The sequence below is a fragment of the Falco punctatus genome (assembly GCF_963210335.1).
Source record: "Falco punctatus genome assembly, chromosome: 2".
Classification (NCBI taxonomy): domain Eukaryota; kingdom Metazoa; phylum Chordata; class Aves; order Falconiformes; family Falconidae; genus Falco; species Falco punctatus.
The window spans coordinates 45,435,905-45,459,016 of record NC_137581.1 but is presented as its reverse complement, the minus strand read 5'-3'; the positions used below and the strand labels follow the sequence as shown (position 1 = coordinate 45,459,016).

The 23,112-nt window shown below is 40.5% G+C and overlaps 1 protein-coding gene across 6 annotated transcripts in view; it reads right to left on the bottom strand.

The window, feature by feature from the left end:
* Positions 1-23,112, bottom strand: part of LMO7 (LIM domain 7) — a 131,115-nt gene that overhangs the window by 42,428 nt on the left and 65,575 nt on the right. For 5 of the 6 annotated variants that reach the window (XM_080374393.1, XM_080374388.1, XM_080374389.1 and 2 more), the window contains 4 exons: positions 2,422-2,452; positions 1,911-2,024; positions 1,424-1,622; positions 23-275 (listed from right to left, as the gene is read on the bottom strand). In XM_080374393.1, the coding sequence (XP_080230519.1) occupies positions 23-275; positions 1,424-1,622; positions 1,911-2,024; positions 2,422-2,452 (597 nt within the window). The remainder of the gene's footprint in view (positions 1-22; positions 276-1,423; positions 1,623-1,910; positions 2,025-2,421; positions 2,453-23,112) is intronic. The other variant, XM_080374390.1, reaches the window with a different exon arrangement.

The window sequence follows — 23,112 nt, the reverse complement described above, 5'->3', positions numbered from 1 at the left end:
CTAAAAGGCTGTACACCAGTACCTTGAAAATGTGGCATCTGACTCTGTGTAGGCAGGACTTGCCCAGCTCCTCCTATTGTCCTCGTTTCTCTCTGTCCTCTTCTTCCGTAGGGGTGCCGGCACATACGCTGTCTGCTTGTTTTTGCTGGGTAAGAAGCGATTGAAGTCAGCGGTGGGCTTCGGTTCAATCACAGGAATCCTACGGTAAGACCTGTCATCTTTATGGGAGTCATGCATTTTGAAAGGCAGTTCCGAGTCTGTGTCACTGTCGCAACCTTAGAAGAAAGGGGAGAAAAGGGAAGGCACAGGCATCATTTTCTAGACAGAAGCTTCTAGCTAGAACTTGCAAAAGTACATTCTAAAATCAATTCAACTCCTTATTTGGGGTGTTTTGGCTGCAAATCTCCCAAGCTACTGACAGGAGAGCAGGAGAGGTATTTTTAGACGTTTGTGGCAATGCTGCGATAAGGTCCATTAGGCTGAATTTGGTTTGCATGCCCCTGCTACATTTGTTCCATTCTTTCACTATCACAGCCTCCTGTAGGAAACAAAGCACTAACCTCTAGGCTGAAGACATAAAACAGCACAGGAGTTTTAAATTAAAAATACACTTGCCACTCAAATTTACTGTCGAAGACAAGTTACCAGCAAGTAGATACAGCAACAAGCTCATGTCACCAGGCTAATGCCCAGTAGAAGCCCCGGGTATGTCACATATGCAGCATGGCTACACGTTGCTTCATCCGGCTCAGAAATGCTCCATGTGACCTCAGCCCAATGATTTTATGTTATTCACATGGAACAAAATCTAAAAGCTCGCTATTTTTTTAGACTACAAGTTGGTATTGAATTTTAAAACTGGGAGGAAAAAAGGTTAAGAGTACAGCTGTAGGGATCCAATCTCACAAACTTTCTTCCCATTACCTTTCTTTCCATGACAAACTATCAGAAGTAGTAACTACTGTTCAGTTCTTAACCTAGGCAGGAAAACCCCTCCTGAACAGTGCATATTCACAAAAGGAGTGAAGACATAAAGGTTTGACATATCCACATGAGGAACACGGCAAGGGACTTTTGCAACTGCTGAATTTTAGGTGATCCCATCAGGTGATCTGAATTCCAGCATTTACTCTTGCTGAACTATGGTAAAATACCCTGCACATACACACACCCTAATGCAGCAATGAGAGCAAGAGTCCCAGCAACCCTTCCTAGGAAAATTCATGTGAGCATTGCTTTGTTCCTGCCAGCCGTTAAAGGTCAATATTTGCTTAACCAAAACGCAACTGCAGCAGTTGCAAAACTAGAGTTGCCTTTCAAGTCGATGTAAATACTGGGCACCCTAAGTACTAGGTCCATACATTGTCTTCTTCCACACTCATAAGACATATGTCAACAAAAGATTTAAAAGAGGTAACCATACCTTCACTGCCACCTTTCAAGGTTATATCTGATGAAAAGCTTGTCGATGATCTTGAACCAAGAGAGTCCAAGCTATCAAAGGAATCGTCTCTTTTATGGTTAGCTGAAGATGAAAAGGGCTCTCCCCGGTCAACGTACCAAATGTCACCGTACCCACTATCCCTGCCACTTCTGTTCAGGTGGATGGACTCTTCAAGTGCCTGTGACAGTAAGTTTTGAAAGGTCTTTTACAATAATTTAAGATACAAATGCTGTTCTTGAGTTTTCACTCAAAAATTTTTAAAATGCATTTTGAGTGCACAAACTTCAACAAAGACTATTGCAAACCCCTAAAAATAACATATACAACAACTTGAATAGGAGGTTCAACAGAAGGTCTTAAATTTCTCTTATCCCAGCCAAAGGGAATCCAAGACAGGGCTCTTCACAATCTACTACATCAATCAGAGCAGGTGGATTCTGAATTTTGTGATTATTGGATTCCTTACCTTAGTCAATGCTTGCCCTAATAACTTCTCAAATGCTTTAAGATTGAGGTTCGGACCATTATAATGCGGGTTACTTTGAGCTTTTCTGCCAAGCCAGTATAATGTGATCAAAACCTAAAAACAATAAAAAACCCACCCTGAAATACAAACTTCATTACTTCCCTCTCGTACCACGTACCAGTATAAAAGAATCTCAGCATGCTGTTAGAGATGTTTTCCACTAATTGTTTACAGTATTAGCTATGATCTCCATTAAAACCAGTTAGAGTGTTACAATGCATTGCATGTATCTCAAGTGAGCAGATTTAAGTACTGTTTGTAATTATTACAATTATTTGGGAAGGTAAGCTGCATAGAGATCACTGTAAGACGGCACTAATTTCTATCAGATAAATGAACAGCTGAAGAACAAGGTAAACGTGATAGTGCCATAAACAAAAGTGTTTTAAAAATATTTAGTCAGAATTAGTGTGAAATTCTTTCAGAAAACATTGTAGTAGGTGTGTCTTACATTTTTCACTCTTCTGTTGGTCTCCTCTGGTCTGAAGCAGGGCAGGGGGTGAGAAAAATGAAACAAAACAAAACGTTTTAAAATACCTTGATTTAAAACTTAATTATTATTCAATATTTATAAGGTTTCAAGCCCAATTAGAGACCAGTATAAAATATGCAACTATGACTGTCCCAAAAGAAATCAAAATCATTTTACTTTGAATTCATAGTCATAACTCTGTACTATTTCATTTATTAAAGAAAGAAACTAGTTTATCTACTATAGTTTCTGATTTGACAGGTACTCAGAAGGGCTCTAGGGTTTTTTAGTTAGCTAAGTTTTTTAGTTATCAACAAAATAAAGAGTGGACAACAAACTAATGACTTAGTGAAATACAGCCTCTATTAGCCAGGAAGATCTTCAGTTCCATATGAAAGCAGATTCAATTATTATTTTCGCTGATCATACTATGTTTTCTAAAATATTTGCCTCAGACACAGAGAACAATTCAGACTAGTGAGATTTTTTCAAACAAAAAAAAAAAATGAGCAACTGAAACCGAAACACCTGGAGAGAGATGTTGTAGGGCTGGAAGGAGCAGTTTGGTATACTTTTATGCAAGATGAGTGTTTCTCAAAAATATTAAATAAATATGCAATCACTAACACTAGTAAGATTTTTTCCCACACACACATATAGCCAATTTATGGCACACCTCAGAAGTGCACCAATGCACACATTAAGCATGGTGAAGGGGTTTAAACAAAAAAGCTGTTTCTGGCCGTCTAGGAAAAATCTAGTCAAAGGTTGCAGAGAAAACACAGCATAAACTTCAGGGGACAGTTACAAGTTAGCAAAATGATGACAAGGCCTGGACAGCATAACTGGCACTATTCATGGAAATAAAATGTTTGATGCAACACGACAACTGTCAGGGACACAGACCATCTCTCTCTCTTCGTAGTTTAAGAGTGCCCACTCCCACGTGGTGTGACTGTAATGCCTTGGCTGTCCCCACACCATAAAGAAATCAGGCTGCCAAGAACACAACGTCCTGAGATGGCTCTGACCTGCGGAGTCCTTGCCTGCAGCTTCCTTAATATCCCATGCCAGAGATGCTACTGGCTTTGTAGTCAGTGACCTCCTTCTCATAGATAAAGAGGTACCCTTCTCCTTTAACATGAGTTATTTACACTTTTTAAAAAAAATAAATAAAATATTAAACACACATCGTTTTTCTTTTCCCACTGGAGACTATTTCTGAAAAAAACTTTCTCTTCCTTTTCTTCAGTACATGGATTCCTTTTACGATGCCAATGTTGCAGGACCATGGCTGTCACCTAATGTGCTGACTAAAGACAGGCTGGTTTCCCAAGCAGAGGATGGAAAATTATTCTGTATCACCATTAAATTTCTTATACTCAATGGAGAGCATTCTAAAGGTTTGTATTGTTCAACTTCAAGGTCTAAAAGCCTTTCATTAGCAGGATTTCTGCTGTTATTTGCAATTACAAAATCTGAGGCTATGCATGCCCTTGCTAAGGATACCATAAAGTCTGCTTCCAAACTTCAGCAGTCTACTAAAGAGTGAAAAACTCTGCCCTTAGTCAGCTGGAGCCTGTATCCAGGACGTTCCAGTCTTCATGTAGAGCAAAGCTACATGACAGGACATGATGATATCCACATCTGCTTTCCAGAAGTTCTCTGGGGTCATTTAGGTCAACCACTTGCAACAGGAGCAACATTCAGCTACCTCTATATTTCAACTTTCTATACTGGAATAGCTGTAAACACACTAGGCCTGTGTACTTGTGTTACAAACAACACAAAACTTAGGTCGTTCAGGTAAACAAACGAGCACAGTTGAGACCCAAAATGCAGGCAGGGAGGTATTTCATGCACTTGAATGATCAACTGTGCTCCATTCACATGTTTGCTCAGCTAACAGAAGCAGACAGGTAAGTTGCTTTACACCTCATGAGCAAAGTTTCTTCACTTGGTATTTACTACTCTACTTCTTTAAACTACACCTATTGGTCACTAAACCTTTTCAGCAGCTTGCCATGATAGACATAGTCTGAGCAGAAGAAAAACCAAAACAAGAAAACCCCTGATAATCTATAACAATCAGTTCCTCATGTATCAGACACACACACACACACAAGCATGCACGCACACACACACACACACAAAATCCTAAATAAAGAAGCAACGCTGTTATCTTACTGGAAGACCTTAGAAGTCATTTGTCACCTACGAACTTCACAGCTACTTCTCCTCTGAGGCACGCAACTTGCAGAAGATGCAGTTTGGGTCCACTTGCTAACAACATTCTCCAAGTAATAAAGAGCCTTTTACATGTACAACCTGGCCAAGCTCATGATGCACATCTGAGCTTATGTGAACAAGCCATTGCCCAGTTCCCTCCAGTACATCACATTTAAAATAGCTGGGCAAATATCTATTGGATAGAAATGTGATACAAGCTGAAGAGCTTCTAAGAGGAATGACTTTTCTGTGAGCATGAAAACAAAAAAAGATTTTAACTCAACTGCAGTAAATGAAAATACAAAATGAACTAATTACATTAAATAGAAGTTCTCCATGAAGTTTTTATCAGAATGTAAATACTATGCAGTACTATTAAAAGAATTCAACTGAGGTCTTGTGTATAACTCTGAACAACTGCAGTTCATAGCAGGGGACAAGACATAGGCACCAGCCTCAAGCACAGCCAGCTCTTTGCTGCTGTGAGAGGACATGACCCTGCCTCCTCTGACAACGTGCTGCCACCCAACAGCGAGCTCCTGCTCCCACCTCTGCTACCCTTCACAGCTGTGGCTCTAAAAACACAGGGCTGAAACACTTCGTTTCTCACACTGTATTGGAAGAAATCAGAGGGTGGAGTGCAATAACTACAGCAATGTAGCGTTTAAGCTTTTTAAACACTCCTGGAGAACCACCTTGTTTTGAATGTAAGTCTATAACATTGAAGTGCACACACTTGTAGAAACACCTGTCCTACAAAAACCGTTACAGGAAATGAAGGAGTAACCCAGTTGCTGAAGTATCTTCACCAATGCAAACAAATGCCAATCCTACGCTGGGCAGCTGTGAAGGATGCCTGCTTTTTGATGTTTTCATCCAAAAGTGTCATAGAACCCAGTTGGTGCAGACTGTATTCTTTATGAAAATATTACTGTGTAACCTAATTTCTGACTTGAATAAATGAATGCCTTATGCTGAAAGTTATAAGCAGGCTGCTGCTTTGCTCAGGAGGGCACAGCCAAGGCTGCATCCCAAAAACAATCTGCTGGAAGAAGCGGGTTCCTCTCCAAATGATGATGCACCACTTATTAAATCACTTTATGTCATTTCAAACATTATCTTCTCTTCCCAGAGGTTTTTATCTCCTTTCACTATCAATGTAACTTTGCCAAAGATGTCTGAACTAAAGAAAGGAAGCTGCTAAGGAGAGTAGTTAAGATCTCACAGAAAGAATTTTCTTACAAATACTTCATCTGCTCCTGCTAGTCTCAGCATTTTAGCATTCATTCTGAAGCTTAGAAGAAAAGCAACGCTGATCCTTTGCATTACCTAACCTAACCCCAACGCCAAACCCCAGCTAACAAAGAGGTCTCCAAATTGTACAACTTCAATTCACAAAGCGTGAACCTTAATTGTTGGCAGTGGTTTCAATACAAGTTTATGTACAACTTCAAGATTAGCCATGCTGGGAAAAAAAAAAAATCTATCAAACACAGCATGAAAGTCTAAAGGCCATGAGATAACAACATGTCGGGGATATTATAATTGTGAAGCACCACTGCACAAATCCCCATTGAACACTGATGCAAAAAGGTGTGAAATAACAACCTGTGGAGAAATAATACTTTCTATGTAAATCCTATTATCTACGTCAATCTTTTTGCAAACAGAAAAAAAGAAATGGGACAGAAGCAGGGCTCACTTGTTAGTAGGTGATAGGCTTCAAAGACCAAATACTTCCGTTATATCTGATCCACAATGCATATTCACAAACATCACTTATGCCCAGCCAAGTGATGTTTCTGTAACAAGGACCACTCTACAAGAATAAAGCAAAGTGACAGGGCAGATCAGTAGGCTGAGCTGCAGCTCAAGGAATTTACTCTCAGCTCTGCTTTTTGCTCAAGGTTAAATAGCAGAATTAGTCACCAAGGCCCTAGCCTGCAATACAAAGGCTTTGGCAGCAGCTCTAGCTCAAGGATTTCCTGGTCTCTCTTTCCCTTCCAGCTGCTCCTGTTTGCTGCCCCCGTGGTTATGCCAACACGACTGAATCACACTGCGGTTCTACACTGCCCATCAGGACTAGAGGGCTGTGCCCATTTCTTTGTGTGGGTTTTTCCTAATACACATTTTCAAACTCCAAATTAACTTGCTCATCTGTTCTAGAGCACACTCGTACAAGCAACTGCATCAGCACCAGGGTGGAGGTAACATGTTGCCGCAGAGGAACAGGGCAGGGGGCTCAGGGGAGGAGGACCCTGCTCCACATGCTACTACCAAGAGAGTCCCCATGTGACAAAACCCCAGCCAAAGGCACTCTGTGCTTCCCATTCATCTGCCGATGCTTAGCTTCACAAATTGAGAACAGCTTGCTAGGATTACTTTAATGCACTTTAAGATATTTTAAAAATTAAAAAAAAATATAATTGTACAAGACATTTGCAAATCTTACAGTAGCTAGCAGACCACAGTACCTTAAGAAATCATGAACTAAACTTCAACCAATTATAAAATATATCCACTAGCAATGCTGACGCTTACACAGACACCCCTCCTTGTGCCTTCTTACAAGAGCAGTGCATTTTAAGTTGCTATGTTTAGGTTTGACTTCTTTCAAAACATTTAAACAAATAAACACAATACTTTGGATTTTGTTTTCTTAACACATTATATGGTTCAGTTCCCCCATATCCTAGCACGTATTAAATTCCAGCAACTAGCAACTCATAATGTCAAATCTGTTTTGGCACTTCACTTATTATTTTCCAGAGAGAACATCAACGTGGAGCTCAACACCATATCCAAGATAATAGAAGTCTGAGCAAAATTCTGGAAGAATATTTTACAGCATCATGTTCAGATGTGGCTTTCTGAGGGTCTATTTCTCATACGGAAACATATTTAAAATATAGATATCAATCTACAATATATTAAAAAAAAAAAAAAAACAAAACCTGCTAGATCAGAGTATTCCCCTCCCCTAAATGAGGGTTATCTACTGCGAAGAGGCCATGCAGTCATGCCCAAAGAGATAAGACAAATCCAAACCCATTTACAGGGAGAAAGAAGGGACAGACACTCCCACTGATAGAAAGGAATGTGCCAGTGACAAATGCACCCTGCCCAGAGCCAAACCCTTCCCTTGGTGATGAATACTCCAGAAACCCCAACAGCTGCCAAAGCTATCTGTTTTCCATCCTTTCCTCTGTACCACAGATGCCATGAACACAGGACTTGAACAGATTTCTACTTTAAAAAAAAAGTAACGGTGCTCTTCCTTTGAGGTTCCTTCCACCAAGGCAGTAGCTCCACCACCTAGATGTCCTTTGAAGGACTTGGAAAAGCCATGCCCTGGCCTGGGAGCCTGAGCAGATCAGCAGGTTGCAGAACAAGCCTGCTCCCGAGCACCCTGCCGAGCTCCAGGCGCTCTAGCCCGACACCAAGCAGCTTTACTTACGCTTCTGCAGAGGACGTCGGAGGGTTTGAAGGATTCTCCACCCCTGCTGAGGTATGCAGCACAGGAGACGAATGCTGGCTGTCCAACTAGCAGCGGGCTTGTGCTAAATTTCAACCTCTTTGGCCACCTACTCAACTGCTATTAATATTGCAGTTATCGGATTTCACTGAATTCCCACGTGTTGCTGAGAATAGAAAGGCTCCGGTGAAAGATGGGGCTGCTGCATGGGTACTGAAACATGAGGACATTCCTCCAGCACTTGGATTCTGAGCTAAATGATACTCAACCCCGAGAGCCACAGCTCACTGCCGTGATTGCTGGAAGTAAAACAGTCTAGTTTCGGCTGCGGCATTTGAGTACAGTTTTTGGATACACACCTTTCTATTTGACTATAAAAAGCCCAGGTATTTACCATAGCAACACATCCACTGGACCCAGTGCCACTTACATTGTAATAGCTCACAGAGTCCGGTATAAAATGATGGTAAAAGCATTTCTCCATGCCCCTACAAAACCACTGGCTGACAAGGGGCTCTGTGGGCCCTGATGACCAAGCAGCCTGTCCCCACCCCACACCCTCCCCTGCTAATGAAGGGCTGAGGAGTGGAGAAGGGATGCCCAAGAGGGGAAAGGTGGAGTGGGAACACAACCAGCCAACACCCTCCATGGGAATGTGCCCCTGTCCATCACAGCCTGAACTCTCACACTGCCTCTTGAGCATGGTGCTTCCTTGCTGATCTCAACCCATTATGCTTCCATGCTATTCTTAAATTCCTTATCAAAACAAAAACAGGCACTTCTAGACACGTGCATCAGCCCCAACGAGTCACCGGACACTAACATTATCCATTTCCTCAAGCTCTTTTCCGACCTCTCCCTGGGTTGGCCATCTCTGCCAGCTTCCTCATACTTCAGTCTAATCTACAGGTTCTCCCAAAGGGAAAACTAATATTCAGGATTGTGTGGGGCAGAAGGCATACCTGTCAAATAAAAAATAAAAATAAAACCCACAAAACCATCCCAGAAGAATACGCCTGTGCAGAAGAGCCTGTCAGATAACCTGAGCACTCTTTGGCTCTCATCTCAGGGGTGGGCAAGGGAAGAGAGATGGACCATTGCTGCAGCAACAACTTGCAGAGAAAGAGGAGACTGATAGGAACCCGCAGCTTCCTGCTCAAATATTAAACCATATTAAAGACTATTAAAATATTTATAATTAGCGTAGCTTTGTTGACTGGTCCCTTTTGGTGTTTTTTTTCCTCACTCTATTCCTAAAAACACCTAGAAGTCAGCAGCTTCACTGATTACAGGTAATTAAACTAGGTATTTCTTTTGTTTTGGGTGGTTGGTTGGTTTTTCCAGGCCTAATCTAGAATTCTTCTCTGGTCTGTATTTGTTACTTTAAATTCCAGGCCTAGACTGATACCTATGTAAAAGTAAATAGTGGGTATTTTATTTCTGAAAGCTGCCAATTGTGTGTCATATACTTTGACCAAGCAGCATGAGACCATCCATTGACTTTTATGAGAAATGATGGACTCCGCAGAAAGAATTAGAAGTTGTGGAGTTGACTCCAAGCTCACATGGAGTGTTATGAGTTCTCAAAGGAAATCAAACAGCTTGTTCAGATTCAAGAGGGTGTTCAAATTTCAGAGGTGAAATTAATTGCTTTTCAAGAAAAAAAATATCAAAACACTTCAAAATACAAAGCAATTTAAATAGCTTGAAAGCCATCATATCATTACTTACACACCCTATAGATTTGTGTAACTTCCGGAGTATCAGTCTTTAGAACTTGGACATATTAATTTGCTGACTCTCTCCTCCTTCTATTGCCCTGTTGCTTTTTTTTTTTTTTTTTTAAATCTGTACAATTCAGTTGACCCCCCAAGATTATAATAAATGTTACAACATCTACCTTTTTTCTCTCCTTGTACCTTTTCAAAATTTTCAGATTTTACACTTCCTCTCCAAAGAACTAACAGACTTGAGCTCATTCTGTTGATCATCGAGATCATTACTTACATTAACTTCTCTTGCATTTAGTTTTGAGGATCACAGAATCATGGAACTGTGTAGGTTGGAAAAGACCTTTACGATCATTGAGTCCAACTGCAAACCCAAGATTACCAAGTCCACCACTAAACCATGTCCCTAAGTGCCACATCTACACATATTTTAAATACATCCAGGAGTAGTGCCTCAACTACCTCCTTGGGCAGCCTGTAGCAATGCTTGACAACTCTTTGGATGAAGAAATTTTTCTTAACATCCTCTACCTTCACCCCCACACCCCCCCCAAAAAAAAAAAAAACAACAAAAAAAAAAACAACCTAGACCATATCATGTAAATTTCATTGATTAATTTGAAGAGAAATCCATATGGGGAACACGCGATTGTGCTAGCATTCTTTCCAAAAGGAATAGCTGGTATATCTGTGCAGTCACTCTGAAAAATAAGTTATCAAAATCAGCAATTAAGTGCAACCCTGTCAGTTTTTAGAAATACACACAAAACCACATGAAGTTGCTGCTGTTCACTAGCACAGAAATAGTTCAACAGCATTTTACAAAAGAAAATATTCTGTATGAAGTATGTTATTTGCTTTAGCTAAGCTGCAGCAACCATGGCAACTCACAGTTCCCATTTTTTCAATACCAAAATTCACCTTCTCTATTGCCTGATGCCTCTTTGCCATTATTAAATCAAGTGTTTCCAGAATCTGTGTCCTTTTTTACTCCCACTCCTCTTCCACTTAACTGAAGTATTTCAACATCTCCTCTTCCCAAAGGCCAATATCAGAGGTAATTTTGTAGAATAGCCCTCAATACAGACTCATTTATTCCCTCTAAGCATCGCTTAGACACCTCTGCACCAATTCTGGGTACAGATAAACAAGTTACTGCAAGGTAACTTAGGGCAAAAAAATTTCCATCTACCAACTACTCCATAGCAACTGCCTGAGTGCACTCTCTTACCCTTGACCCCCAGGATTAATACAATTGTTCAATTTGGATAAAGCACTAAGAGGTGGTCCCTTGGGAAGAGCTAGGATTTGGCAAGTTATACAACTTCGCTTGCTCAGAGACACAGATTTTTATAACCTCTATAACCAGAGAGGAGGGAAAAAAAACCCCCAAACTCAAACAACCTCCTGCATTCAATCTCCTCTCTTGGTCCATGCCCAGGGAAAACTGTGGTAAATTTAATCCTTTGTTATTTTTGTGTCAAGCAAACAGGTGGTGATGTACAAGTGCCTTACGTATGTAAGCCAATCAGTTTACCACAGCTCGTAACACTCAATAGGAAGGTTTATTTAATTTCTTGGGGTGTGCAAAAAAAGATAAAAAACAAAACTCAAGTCTATACTGTATAATTTATACCAGATATTTGGCAATGAAGATATCCGCTGGTAAAGAAAAAAAGATGATTGACAGTAAATTATACCGGGTATTCCTGTGTTCACGCCTGTGCTCAGATCAAGTTTCACCAGTCCAAGAAGGTATCAGCTCGGTTGCTGTTGTAACGCATACACAGAAAACAAGTCAATGCAGAGGTGACTCACAGCTGAAACTACAGATGCCCTATCCATGGCCAGTGAGTGGGAAGTAATCCAGACTCCAGTCCACTCCCGTCACCATCTCTTCAGGGGAGCCAAGACCCAAAACCATCGGGTATACGCATGAGGATGGATATATTCTCCAGAGAGGAGACAGACCCCCTCCATTTTTGGGGTACGTGGGATATGCAGCACCTGGGAGTCACCTCGCAGATTCCCGATGGCTCATTTTTGCCCCTAGAGCAACTCCAGCACAGTGCTGGCTAAACCACAGTACAGGAGAACAGACAACTGGTGCAGTGCCTACGCCAGCCCCTCTTTTTATTTTCAACGTTTGTCATATTATTAACGAACAAATACTTTAGAATTTAAAATAGGGATTACTAAAAGCACAGCTTTTGGGAAAGTGTCACAGAGCTAGGATTCTGGAAAGAATTTAGGTTTATTTATAGAAATGGACAAAATGGAGGTACAAGGTAAGCGCAGTTTATTCCATAATAAAGATTTTGGAAAAAAGTTGAAGTGATACTGGAATTTGTCTTTAAGTAGAAATAAATCACTGCTGCATGACTGCATAATTTAGTTTAGTCCCTACATTCAGAATAAAAACTTTAAAGGACTACTGGGTTTTCTCAGTAATATTTTGGCAAAATATTTCACAAGTAAATAAGAAGCACTGAAGAAATTATAATGCTTCCTTTTTGAAATTTTGCCATATTTTCTCTGTGTTTCTTTGTGTTACCCTGGCAACAAAGAGCACAACATCATCACTCATCACACCGAGCACAAAAGTATAGAACAGACTGAACCTGCCCTCCTTCTATTGAAGTCAGTTCTCCGTTAACTTAGTTAGAGGCATATATGCCCAAAAGTGAGGTACACAATGCAATTATTTCCTTTGTTTTCTTGATCTGCCTTCATTTCTGAAGATGTATATAGAGCCAGGGAAGTGCACTTCATTTAATGCAGAAACAAATGTTAACCTATTCACCCTTATCAGAAGGGAATACTGAAAGAGGATGTATTCCCTTGAACCAGCTCTCCCAGAAAACATGGTGTGAAATAGCAACACAATTTCAGAACAAGACAGAAAAATCAAGTAAAATACACAAAGTGTACTAGTCTTAGTCAGAATGTGCCCTTTTGTTTTGGGGGACAGACAAGATCGAAGATAAGCAGATATTTATTTTCCATATTTGCTACAATTCTCACCTTCCATCCTCAGCTCCTGCAACATTCATACGTAAGGGAGCTCCTTAAAGATGTAACTATTCTTACTCAGGTTCCTTATGGCTTCAGATTTATTTCTGTAACATCTGAGATTGCAAAATTCAATTTGTTGCTATCAATATTACTAAGTAGTAGCTTTTTTATTAGCTTTTTTGGGGGAAAAGTAATTTGTACAACCCAGTAGACAACCGTGCTTCAAGGCTACCTACAGCGGCCAAGTCAGAGGGTATTTTTAAACATTTGCTCAAAACATTAAACTTTTTGGGCCAGGTTTTCTGGCCAAGTTTTTAATGCTGGAAAAATGAATGCTTCTTTACTGCAAAGTGAGAGAATGGGTAAAAGTCCAAATACTTGCTATGCCAGAATGTTAGAAAGCCTGTGTGGGAGGCAAAAAGGAGGGGGGATGGGCAGTTAAGCTAGTTTGACCATGTAACTCTGAAGTTGGAGAATGTACATCAGTTCTTAGCATCCCAACCTACTGAAACGAAATGCGCTATTAGTCACTTGAGAGTTTCTGTTGTAAAGTTAGAGGAGTCTGAGAATAAAAACTTGAACAAAATTAATGATATGGGAAAACAATCCCAGCCAGGAGACTATAGATGATCTCACACCTCTCTTTCAGTGGTACTCATGAAGTATGTAATTTGTACCACAAAACTGATGACTGAAGGGGGGAAAAAAAGCTTAATACACCAATTAAGACACCACCAAAATGCTCCAGCAAGCTATTACAACTAAGTCTGGTGGTAGGGAGGGAGTGGAGTGGAACAAAACACTCCGATTCTGCTCCAAGTGAGGCCATGGCAATATTCCCAACATCTTTAATGAGTGCATGAGTAAATGCTAAATCAGGACTCTTCCTTCTCATGAGAAAGGAGATACTACATACACCAACTCTTGGAAACTACAGTTAGTCATCTGCAGAATTTCACCAACTGTCTAGCCAGATGAAACACTGCAGAAGCAGCCTCCTTAAAACGCACAGGGTGACTGTAAGCTATACTTCCCAGAAGTCAATCAAGCTTCAGAGCCAGGATAACAGAAAAGTAACCCTTGGGCTCTGGAAGAGGCTATTCCACAAAACTTTTCCCCAACAATCCTCATCATTTCTACACAAAGATGAGGCAGTCTTTTTGACCCAGGTCAGGTTAACAGGAACCTTAAGACCCTTATCTAAGAACCCACAGCTTCTGAAGACTAAGAGTCTCTTGAAAAATCCTGTGAATGGCAATCATTATTGTATTTAATCATTGCAAAGATTAAATCAAGTTAAATTGCCAAGTATGTTGATGGCACAAGTTTGCTACAAGGCTCAGCTTCATCATAAGGGGCAGTATGCATGCTGCATTAACAACTGCTAAATGCTGACCTCCTACCTTTGAAATGCCTACAGAAGCAGACCTTTAGATCTCAAGCTTTTATCCCTATTTAACTGAGAAATTCCAACAAAACCAGTGCTGTCACTATATTCACTGTTTTACAATTCAATGAAAACCAAGACCTTATCATCCCCCAATTACGAATGATAATCCAAACAGGATGAGAAATGCAAAGGCAGTTCAATAAAACTAATCTGATGTTTCTCCTCTTGATTACACTTAATTCTAGTGTAGCCTACCTGAAACAAATGACAGTCAGGGAAGAATCACACAGGAAACCATCTCAGAGGTCTCATCACCAAGGTGCACGCTGCAACACTGTGACTAAGAATAACTGCCAAGGTCTCCCCTCCTCCTTTTCACCTCCAGGCTAACAAAGCTACAAGAAGAACTTAACACACTGCAATGGAGGAATAACCAGTTGCATCCCCCAATGAGAGGAAGATACATCATTCAGGAACAGACTGTCAAAACGCACAAAACTCGACTGCACCTATAGCAAGCACCATAAAGTACAGGAGAAAAGAACAGGATGGAAATACCTTCACCCTTTGACCCACAGATAGCATGTATGGGAGATAACCTTGAGCGTTATCATCATGTTTGGTTGCCAGACGGAAAACCGTTGACTGCATTATCCACAGAACACTGGAAGTTTTTTGCAATATACTTTCACTTTCTTGCTGTGTAGCATTAGATAGGTGGAGAAGGCCATGAAAAAGTTGGAGTGCTCTTAACATATTATCCTCTCTACATTTCAGTATAGATGCTGTTAGTGGCCCAATTAACCTGCTAGAGTATACATTTTAAACATATATTTAATAAAAATCACTGTTGTGTATTTTTTTTAAGCAAGTGAAGGTACGAAGACATGTGACAGTCTTCATCATCGAGGAAATACGTTCATGGCAGATTAGTACAGTGCACAAGTTTTCTAAGATACTCAAAAATAGCTTATACTGCATTGTAAGTTATGCAAGCCTCATCTTTAATAAAATAAATCAGTACTATCAAAACCAGCTCATGATATAACAAATCAGCCATCTGTTTGATGCTAATTTATTGGAAGACACTAATTCAGAATCACTGCAATAGTTGGGTGTTTATTGCTCAAATAGAAAGAAGATGAATCTGAAGTCTTCTGCCACACTGCATTTAAAGCTCTTCCCTTAGAAAACAGCACATTGAGTCCACGTAAAAGTATGCACTGCAAAATTTTTTTCAGGTAGACAAGAATCTGTGGAAGCTTTTCCTAGGGAATGAAGTCCAGAACTGTTGTATGAACTCTGGACAGATTGTCAAGTATGCAATTATTTGAACTATTATTAAAAGTAACATAGTTATTACTTAAGCTCCCAAAGGAAAAACCCCAGTAGACAAAAGACAGGTATATAGGTGACAATATTTGAAGTATTTTTGTATAATGAAGTTACCAACAAAAAACAGGCAATGCTTCAAAAAGGAAAGCCATGAGGAAAAGAACAATAAATTAAAAGCACAGAGGTATCATTCTTTGCAAAGAGAAGAAACAAACTCCTGTCAGAAGCACTCCCAAATCACTTCTCTTTTTAAGTGGCGACATTGAAATTTTAGCATTGATGAATGCTGATAGCACAGAAATCAGCAGACTGGATGTGAAGTAAACAGGCCTTTTAAAATACATAAATGCACATTTAAATTCATTCGGTGCTGATTTACAATGTGCAAAATCTCAAGTACGCTCATTTTGAGTGTCATACCAGTTCCCCTCAAAAATATGTTCACTAACATGCACATGATTCCAAAGCAACTTACAGAAATAAAAACCAATTTGAAATTCTGCTTTCTTCAGAAAGGCTTTTATTTTTGCTGATTTTGGATTGCATAGAGGATCCTGTATTTCATGGGTACAACCAAGCCTTGCCCAAGTGCTTTCACTTGTTGAAGACTGGCCAAGGGAGAACCACCAGAGGTACAAGTGCTTTAGTCAAATCAAAAAACAATTCTCTATAAAAAAAATCAAATGTATAATTATCCAATGAACACGATATCACAGTATTTACTCTCTTAAATAATCATTAATTTTATTGCAGGTACAAAGAATAGACTGCAATTTGCTTTGTTTAATGACCAAGCTTTTTCTGCCCACTCTCTTCTACAAGTCTTTTAAGTTGACCTTCCATACCCAGTTTGTCTTATACTCTTGTCTCCATCCCTGTGTCTTGCTACGTTGTCCATCACTTGAGGAACCAGAGGTTTTCAAATACAAGCTGTAAACTAATTTCTGCTATATCCTCCATGACCAAGGAAAGGACAAGGTAATTTTTTCTAATAATTACCCAGTAATTATTTTTTTGTATTTAAGGATCAGGGCATTACTCACTTTAATAAGCAAATGCATGGAAACCTCTGCAGCTACCTTTTGTAATACCATTAAAGGTTAAGCTTTTATAACCGTCACCTGCCCTCTACTTCAAAGCGTGCACTCTTTGAGGTGGATGCAGTGTTGCTGTTTGTTTTGTGAGTTGCCTGGCAGAGACATCTGAGCAGCGGAGAATGAGAACAGTGAGAAAGCATCTTCACCGGGTATCCCAAATTAGTTGGAGAGTTCTCAGAAGGCTATTCCAAACAATGGCAGCGGTCGCATGCAGACCACCTACGGCCAAGGAACTAGAAAGAAACTCAGAAGATGCTACACCCTTTTCATTTACAGTAGAAGCAGATTCTAGAACATATTACAGGTGAAGATTAATCTTAACACACTTATTTTGAAACTGAAAGGAGCCTTCATAAATAAACATGCAGCATTGACAAAGAAGTCACAGTACTAAGAGCTGAAGTAATATGAAGTAATTAGCTGGAGTACTGTCTCATGGGTGAAGGTAGAAAAAAACCACTGTTTAGTAGTTTTCTTCTACTGTTTTCACTGCTCTTTATTTCAACTTATAAGGAGCCCGGTCTCTCCTGCAACTACAGATACACAAAACCCAGGAACTTATTCCATTAAACATTGTATGCCAAAACCTACATGCAATTAAGCTTGACCAAACAGTTTCTAGGAGCTTGAACATACTTGCTTTCCTGACAAAAATTCTGCAAACAAAAGCTCCTTCCATGAGTTAGGTACGCATGCCTTTGGTATATGTTCATCAAGAACTTTCCTTCACTGGAAGATAAAAGTGACCTTCTCTCTTTCCTCTGACGAATTAGACAGCTATACATCATTTGTGTATGATAGAAACCACACAAACACATTCCTCAGCAACAGGAGACAAGAAGAAATTACCAGTGTTCACTGCTTCCCCACCTCTCCTGAACCAGAATTAAGCTAACACAGCAGCTTTCACAGAAACACAGAATCATTTAGGTTGGAAAACACCTTTAAGATCATTGAGTCCAACCACTAACTTAGCACCAAGCCCACCACTAAACCATGTCCCTGAACACCACATATACAAGTTTTTAAATACCTGCAGGGACAGCAACTACTCCCTGGGCAGCCTGTTCCAATGCCTGACCACCCTTTCAGTGAAGAATTTTTTCCTAATATCCAACCTAAACCTCCCCTGGTGTAACCTGAAGCCATTTCCTTTTGTCCTGTCGCTTGTTAATTGGGAAAAGAGACCAACACCCAACTTGTTACCACCTCCTTTCAGGTAGTTGTAGAGAGTGATAAGGTCTCCCCTCAGCTTCTTTTTCTCCAGGCTAAACTAACCCAGTTTACTCAGCTGCTCCTCATTAAGACTTGTGCTCCAGACCCTTCACCAGCTTCATTGCCCTTCTCTGGACACACTCCAGCACCTCAGTGTCTGTCTTGTAGTGAGGACTCCAGAACTGTGTTTGAGGTGCGGCCTCACCAGTGCCCAGTGCAGGAGGACGATCACTTCACCAGTCCTGCTGGCCACACTGTTTCTGACACAAGCCAGGATGCTGTTGGCCTTCTTGGCCACCTGGGCACACTGCTGGCTCATGTTCAGCCAGCTGTCAACCAGCACCCCCAGGTCCTTTCCCACCAGGCAGCTTCCCAGCCACTCTCCCCCAAGCCTGTAGCATTGCTTGGGGTTGTGACCCAAGTGCAGGACCTGGCACTTCTTGTTGACCCTCATACAACTGGCCTGGGCCCATCGCTCCAATCCCTCTGCAGAGCCTTCCTGCCCTAAAGCAGATCAACACTCCCCCCAACATAGTGTCATCTGCAAACTTACTGAGGGTGCACCTTTGCCCAGCTTTCCCCCCACTTCCCTGCCCTTTCCCTGCAGTGCCCCAGCGTGTAAATACACTAGCTGAGAAAACCAGGAACTTTTTCATCTCAGCTTTTCTCCTGATAAAACCCATGCTGCCCATTAAAGAAAGACAGTTTATTAAGCAGCTTTGGCAAACACCTAACACAGCATAAGCACGGAGTACCTGCTTTGTTTTATTCTGAGAGTCTGAACCAGCACACCCCTCTGCCTGGCTTGCCAGCACCACTGGAATGGGCCAGCAGGTCCTGCTGCGCTGCCAGCCCGGCGCGCAGCCGAGAGCAGGTACTGTGCACTCATCGCTCACGTGGCACCCAAGCAAGCAAAGCTCAGATACACAGACTTGCGTTGTTTGGTGCCATCAGTCCATGGATTTGTAGATTTAAATTCTTACCTGATCAATGAAAAAGAATACTGAACCAAAAATAAGAAATTATTTACAAATGCACTCACATCATTTTGGTGATGACCACCACCCTAGACTGACTACACCACCTGGACAACTGGAGAGTTCTGTACAGGTTTTTTAATAACACAGTCATAAATTATGCAAACAGTTATAGAGAAGACTGATTTAAACTAAAAAATCTGGTCACAGCTCAAAGAGGAAAATGCTTCAAAAAGACAAAATGTTGTTAATAAGAACAGAAGTATCCTTTTGCAAGATAATTTTTTTCCTCTTGAAGGAAGAACATGGCAATGAAATGGCAAATACTAATAAATCACCAGTGCTACGTGACTTTTGTATGATTTCTCAATAACAGTCAATATTCAATATAAGAGAGGAGCTCAGATTTCAAAGAATAAAATGTTCTGCACAGAAAAAGAGTGGTTTGCAGGATGAGCATAGCAGAGGAGTATCATTACCGATGCATCTCATTCTGCGCTTATTCAGTCTGGGTGGGCGTGCCTTCTGCATAACCATCTGATGTGTGATCTTGCAGTTACATTACCCATGCCAAAATCAGTAACAAAACCCTCTCAAATTAAGTGATCTTTTTAGAGCAAAAGTAGGTTTTAAGTAATGAAGCTGAATATAGTATATGAAACAAGCTGGCACATGTATTTACAAGAGAATTTCAGCCATTCTCATTTATTATTCTTATGAAGCTTTTACTAAAATTTCAAATGCCTTGATGAAAAACCATCAAATGTTAAATTCTTAAGAAGTCATAATAACATTTTTCCCCGTGACTGCACAACCTGATCAGACATAGAAGTAGTCAGATACTGGTCTAGATTAAGAGTCCTACCATGACTTTATTCACGTTTTCAAATACCTCTGAACACAATATTCCATACCTGTTAAAGCTTAACAGTGGTAGAACCCTCAACTGATTTAGCAAATCAAATTAATTGCTTCCATAAAATCTGTGTCTGATTTTTTTCCTTAGTTTTGCTTCTTGGAAGAAGTTATCATACATCTACAGAAGTTAAAAGCAGCTTTCACGGTATGTGACCTTTTCAAAACCACACACAGGAACACCCACATGGGGCCAAATAAAAACTGTCTAGCCGAGGATCCCATCCTCTTACACAATCCCAAGTGGTCATCTAAGGAAGAGTAAAAACAGCAGGCAAGATGCTTCTCCCTTGTGGATTTCCCAAGCTAGATGTCGTTTCCCCGTATTAAGTAACTTTTAAGAGATTTCCCTTCTGTGAACTTCTCCACTACCCCTTGAAACCAAGTAAATTTTTATCATCCACAGCATCTGTTGACAGGGAAGCCTTCTGCCCCTTTGTTTGGTTCACTGATTATTTGTGTAACATCAGATACAGGTCTAGCTGAAGTGCTTGGACCGTGCCATCTGCTAGGTATTTTTGTTTGTTTTAAGCTTGCTACTTTGTCAACCTCTCCATCCATCGTCTCTCCTTCGGGCCTAGGACTCCTAGTGTGTTTAACTAAACCTACAGCAGAAACTATTCCTACTTTTGGTCAAAGAAATGCCATGAGGCTGAAGATATTCCAGTTCCACAGATTTCATGTGAGGGGAATCTGGGGAGGTGCTGTGAGAGAGTGAGGAAAGGGAAAACGATCAAAGTCCAAATCTTCAGATGGTGCTCATAACACCAGCAAACTCCAGACTACCCACAGCAGCACAGTGATCTGCCATTGTTTTTTCCATTCCTAATACTCCTTAACAATGCTTGAGTTTTGTTTCTGGGTGGTTTTTTGAGGTGGATGGTTGTTTGGGGTTTTTTGTTAGGTTTTTTGGTGGGGTTATTGTTGTTTTGTTTCTTTTTCTTGAACTGGCACTGAACGCTGAATAGATAGATGCCTTCACAACACTCTCACAAAACTCCTAACCACTTATATCTAAGGCCTAAGCAGTATCAGCTGTTCCAGAATTCATCACTTTATAGACAAAACTGGAATTGTTCTGATTTTTCTGTTCTCACTTTAAGTAACCTAAGTTCTATTTTATACATAAAAAAGAACACAGTTTCTGAAAAATTAACCTGCAAACTACTACTGAAAGTTCTTTACTAGAGTAGTTGATGCTGGTAAATTTGGACAGGTTAGGATTAGTTTGTGGAATTCTACAGTTATTCCATAACTGCATGGATCTGTGATGAAAATACATCCCATCTTCAAGTCAAGCCATACATAAATATACTGTGCCTTCTGTCAACCGAGGCATTTTTAGTGCTTTACCAAGTACATCCCTTTACTCCAGAAAACGATCACAGCTGAGAGCATCTTACAAACATCAGGTCACAAAGTTAAAAAGAATACATTATTATGCCATAAAGCTGACAAGCATATTTAAGCATTTATTCACAGGGCACAAGGGGCTGTCTGTAATTTAATAGCCTTTGCAAAAGCAGAAGTATTTTGAACTTAGCCTCCCTTTCTCTGCCCCAGTTAAATATTTCATTGTGTAATGCATTGGAATCCACGTCAGTTGATGCATATCTGTACATATTGGGTTCAAAGGTGTGTACATGTTTACATTTGCAGGATGTTTTCTCTAGAAGGGAAAGGAAAAAGGAAATATCATCTGCATTAGTCAACCTTCTTACTCTTGTCGCAGCAACTGGCTGCAGCACCTTTCACAAATTTTTCTTTCTGAGTCAGTTTCTGATACCACGCTCCCTCCCTGAGCAGATGGGAGTGCAGGGAGGGTGCAGTCGATACACCAGAGGGCAGGGCTGCTGGGAGGACTGGCTCTGCAGGAATCTCGTGACATTCCACAAGAACAAAGTCCAAGTCCGGCCCCTGGGATGGACGTAACCTCTGCAATGGCAGAGCAGTGTCGGGAGCTGGGCCTGGGGGTCCTGCTGGGCTGAACGTCAGCCAGCAGCAGACCCCTGCAGTTTTAGCCAACAGCACCTGGGGCTGTATGAAATGGAGTGTGGCCAGAAGGCTGATGGATCTGATCATCCCCCCTTTCCTCACAGTCTGTTATGCCACGTCTATAATGCTGGTGTTTCCAGTTTGGTGTCCCCCAGTACAGGAAAGACATTGGTAAACTGTAGCAACTTGAGTGGAGATGACAGGGATGGTCAGGGCTGGAGATCTTGAGCTTGATCATCCAGCCTGGAGAAGAGTTCTCCAGTTGGGTTTTCTTTTGTTGTTGTTGGTTTTTTTCCTTTTATTTCCTGAAGACAACAGAACTCTATCTTTTAAAAAAAACATGACAACATCATGCCTTTGTGAAGCTAAGCTTGGTTGCTGTCTAGCACTCTTCATTTCTGCCCCTGCCCCTTCTTGCCTCCAACCATTTGGTAAAACATTATTTCCTTTAGCTGGTTTCAGTGACAAGACGAAAACAACCGTCCAACGTGCTTGATGTGCACTTCATAAAAAAATATTAAGAGTTTGTAATTGCATTACCAATTATATTCTGTAACACAGTAGTAAATCTATTAATTCCACTTTGAAGGATACTATGTGTGCTCCAATTAAGCAGTAATAACAATTAGAATTGAACTCTCTGAAAGCACTGTAATAATTGTATTAATCACAGCTCAGGAACAAAAACGGCCAAAAACAGGGTTTTGTATGGAGGATCCAGAACTGTCAATACACTGTTCAGCTTTACTTTCTCTATTTACAGAGTATGGTTAACTGATAAACTCCTCTATCCATGGAATACTTTAAAAAGTCACCTTCCTGCATTTAAATATAGGAACTCTTCCTATTGAGTTGCCTGTCTACAGAAAAGCTAACTGAACTGCAGCAATTTAGCTGTAAAATACAATTAAAAATAATACGATACGGAACTTGCACACATGTTTCTGTCTGATTTATATTAACACAAACACAAGCTTATTCTTTTTAAAAGTCCTTCTACTTCCAGCCTCAGAGATGAGCACTTTTGTTGGGGGGGGTGGGGGTGGGGGTGGAGGGGAAAGCCACATCACCACTAAAAAATGCAGGTTTTCTCTTTACCATCTTTCATAATTCACTGCTACTCATCCAAATTACTTTCCTCTCTCTACTGCATTGTTTTATAAACTGTATTTAGTATTGGTATGTTAAGGATTGATGTGCATGCTTAAAATGAATATAGGTGCCTAAGGTTTAGATGGATTCCCACAGGGATCCTGAAAGGTTTGAAACTTCTCTTAACACAAAGCAGAAGTGTTGT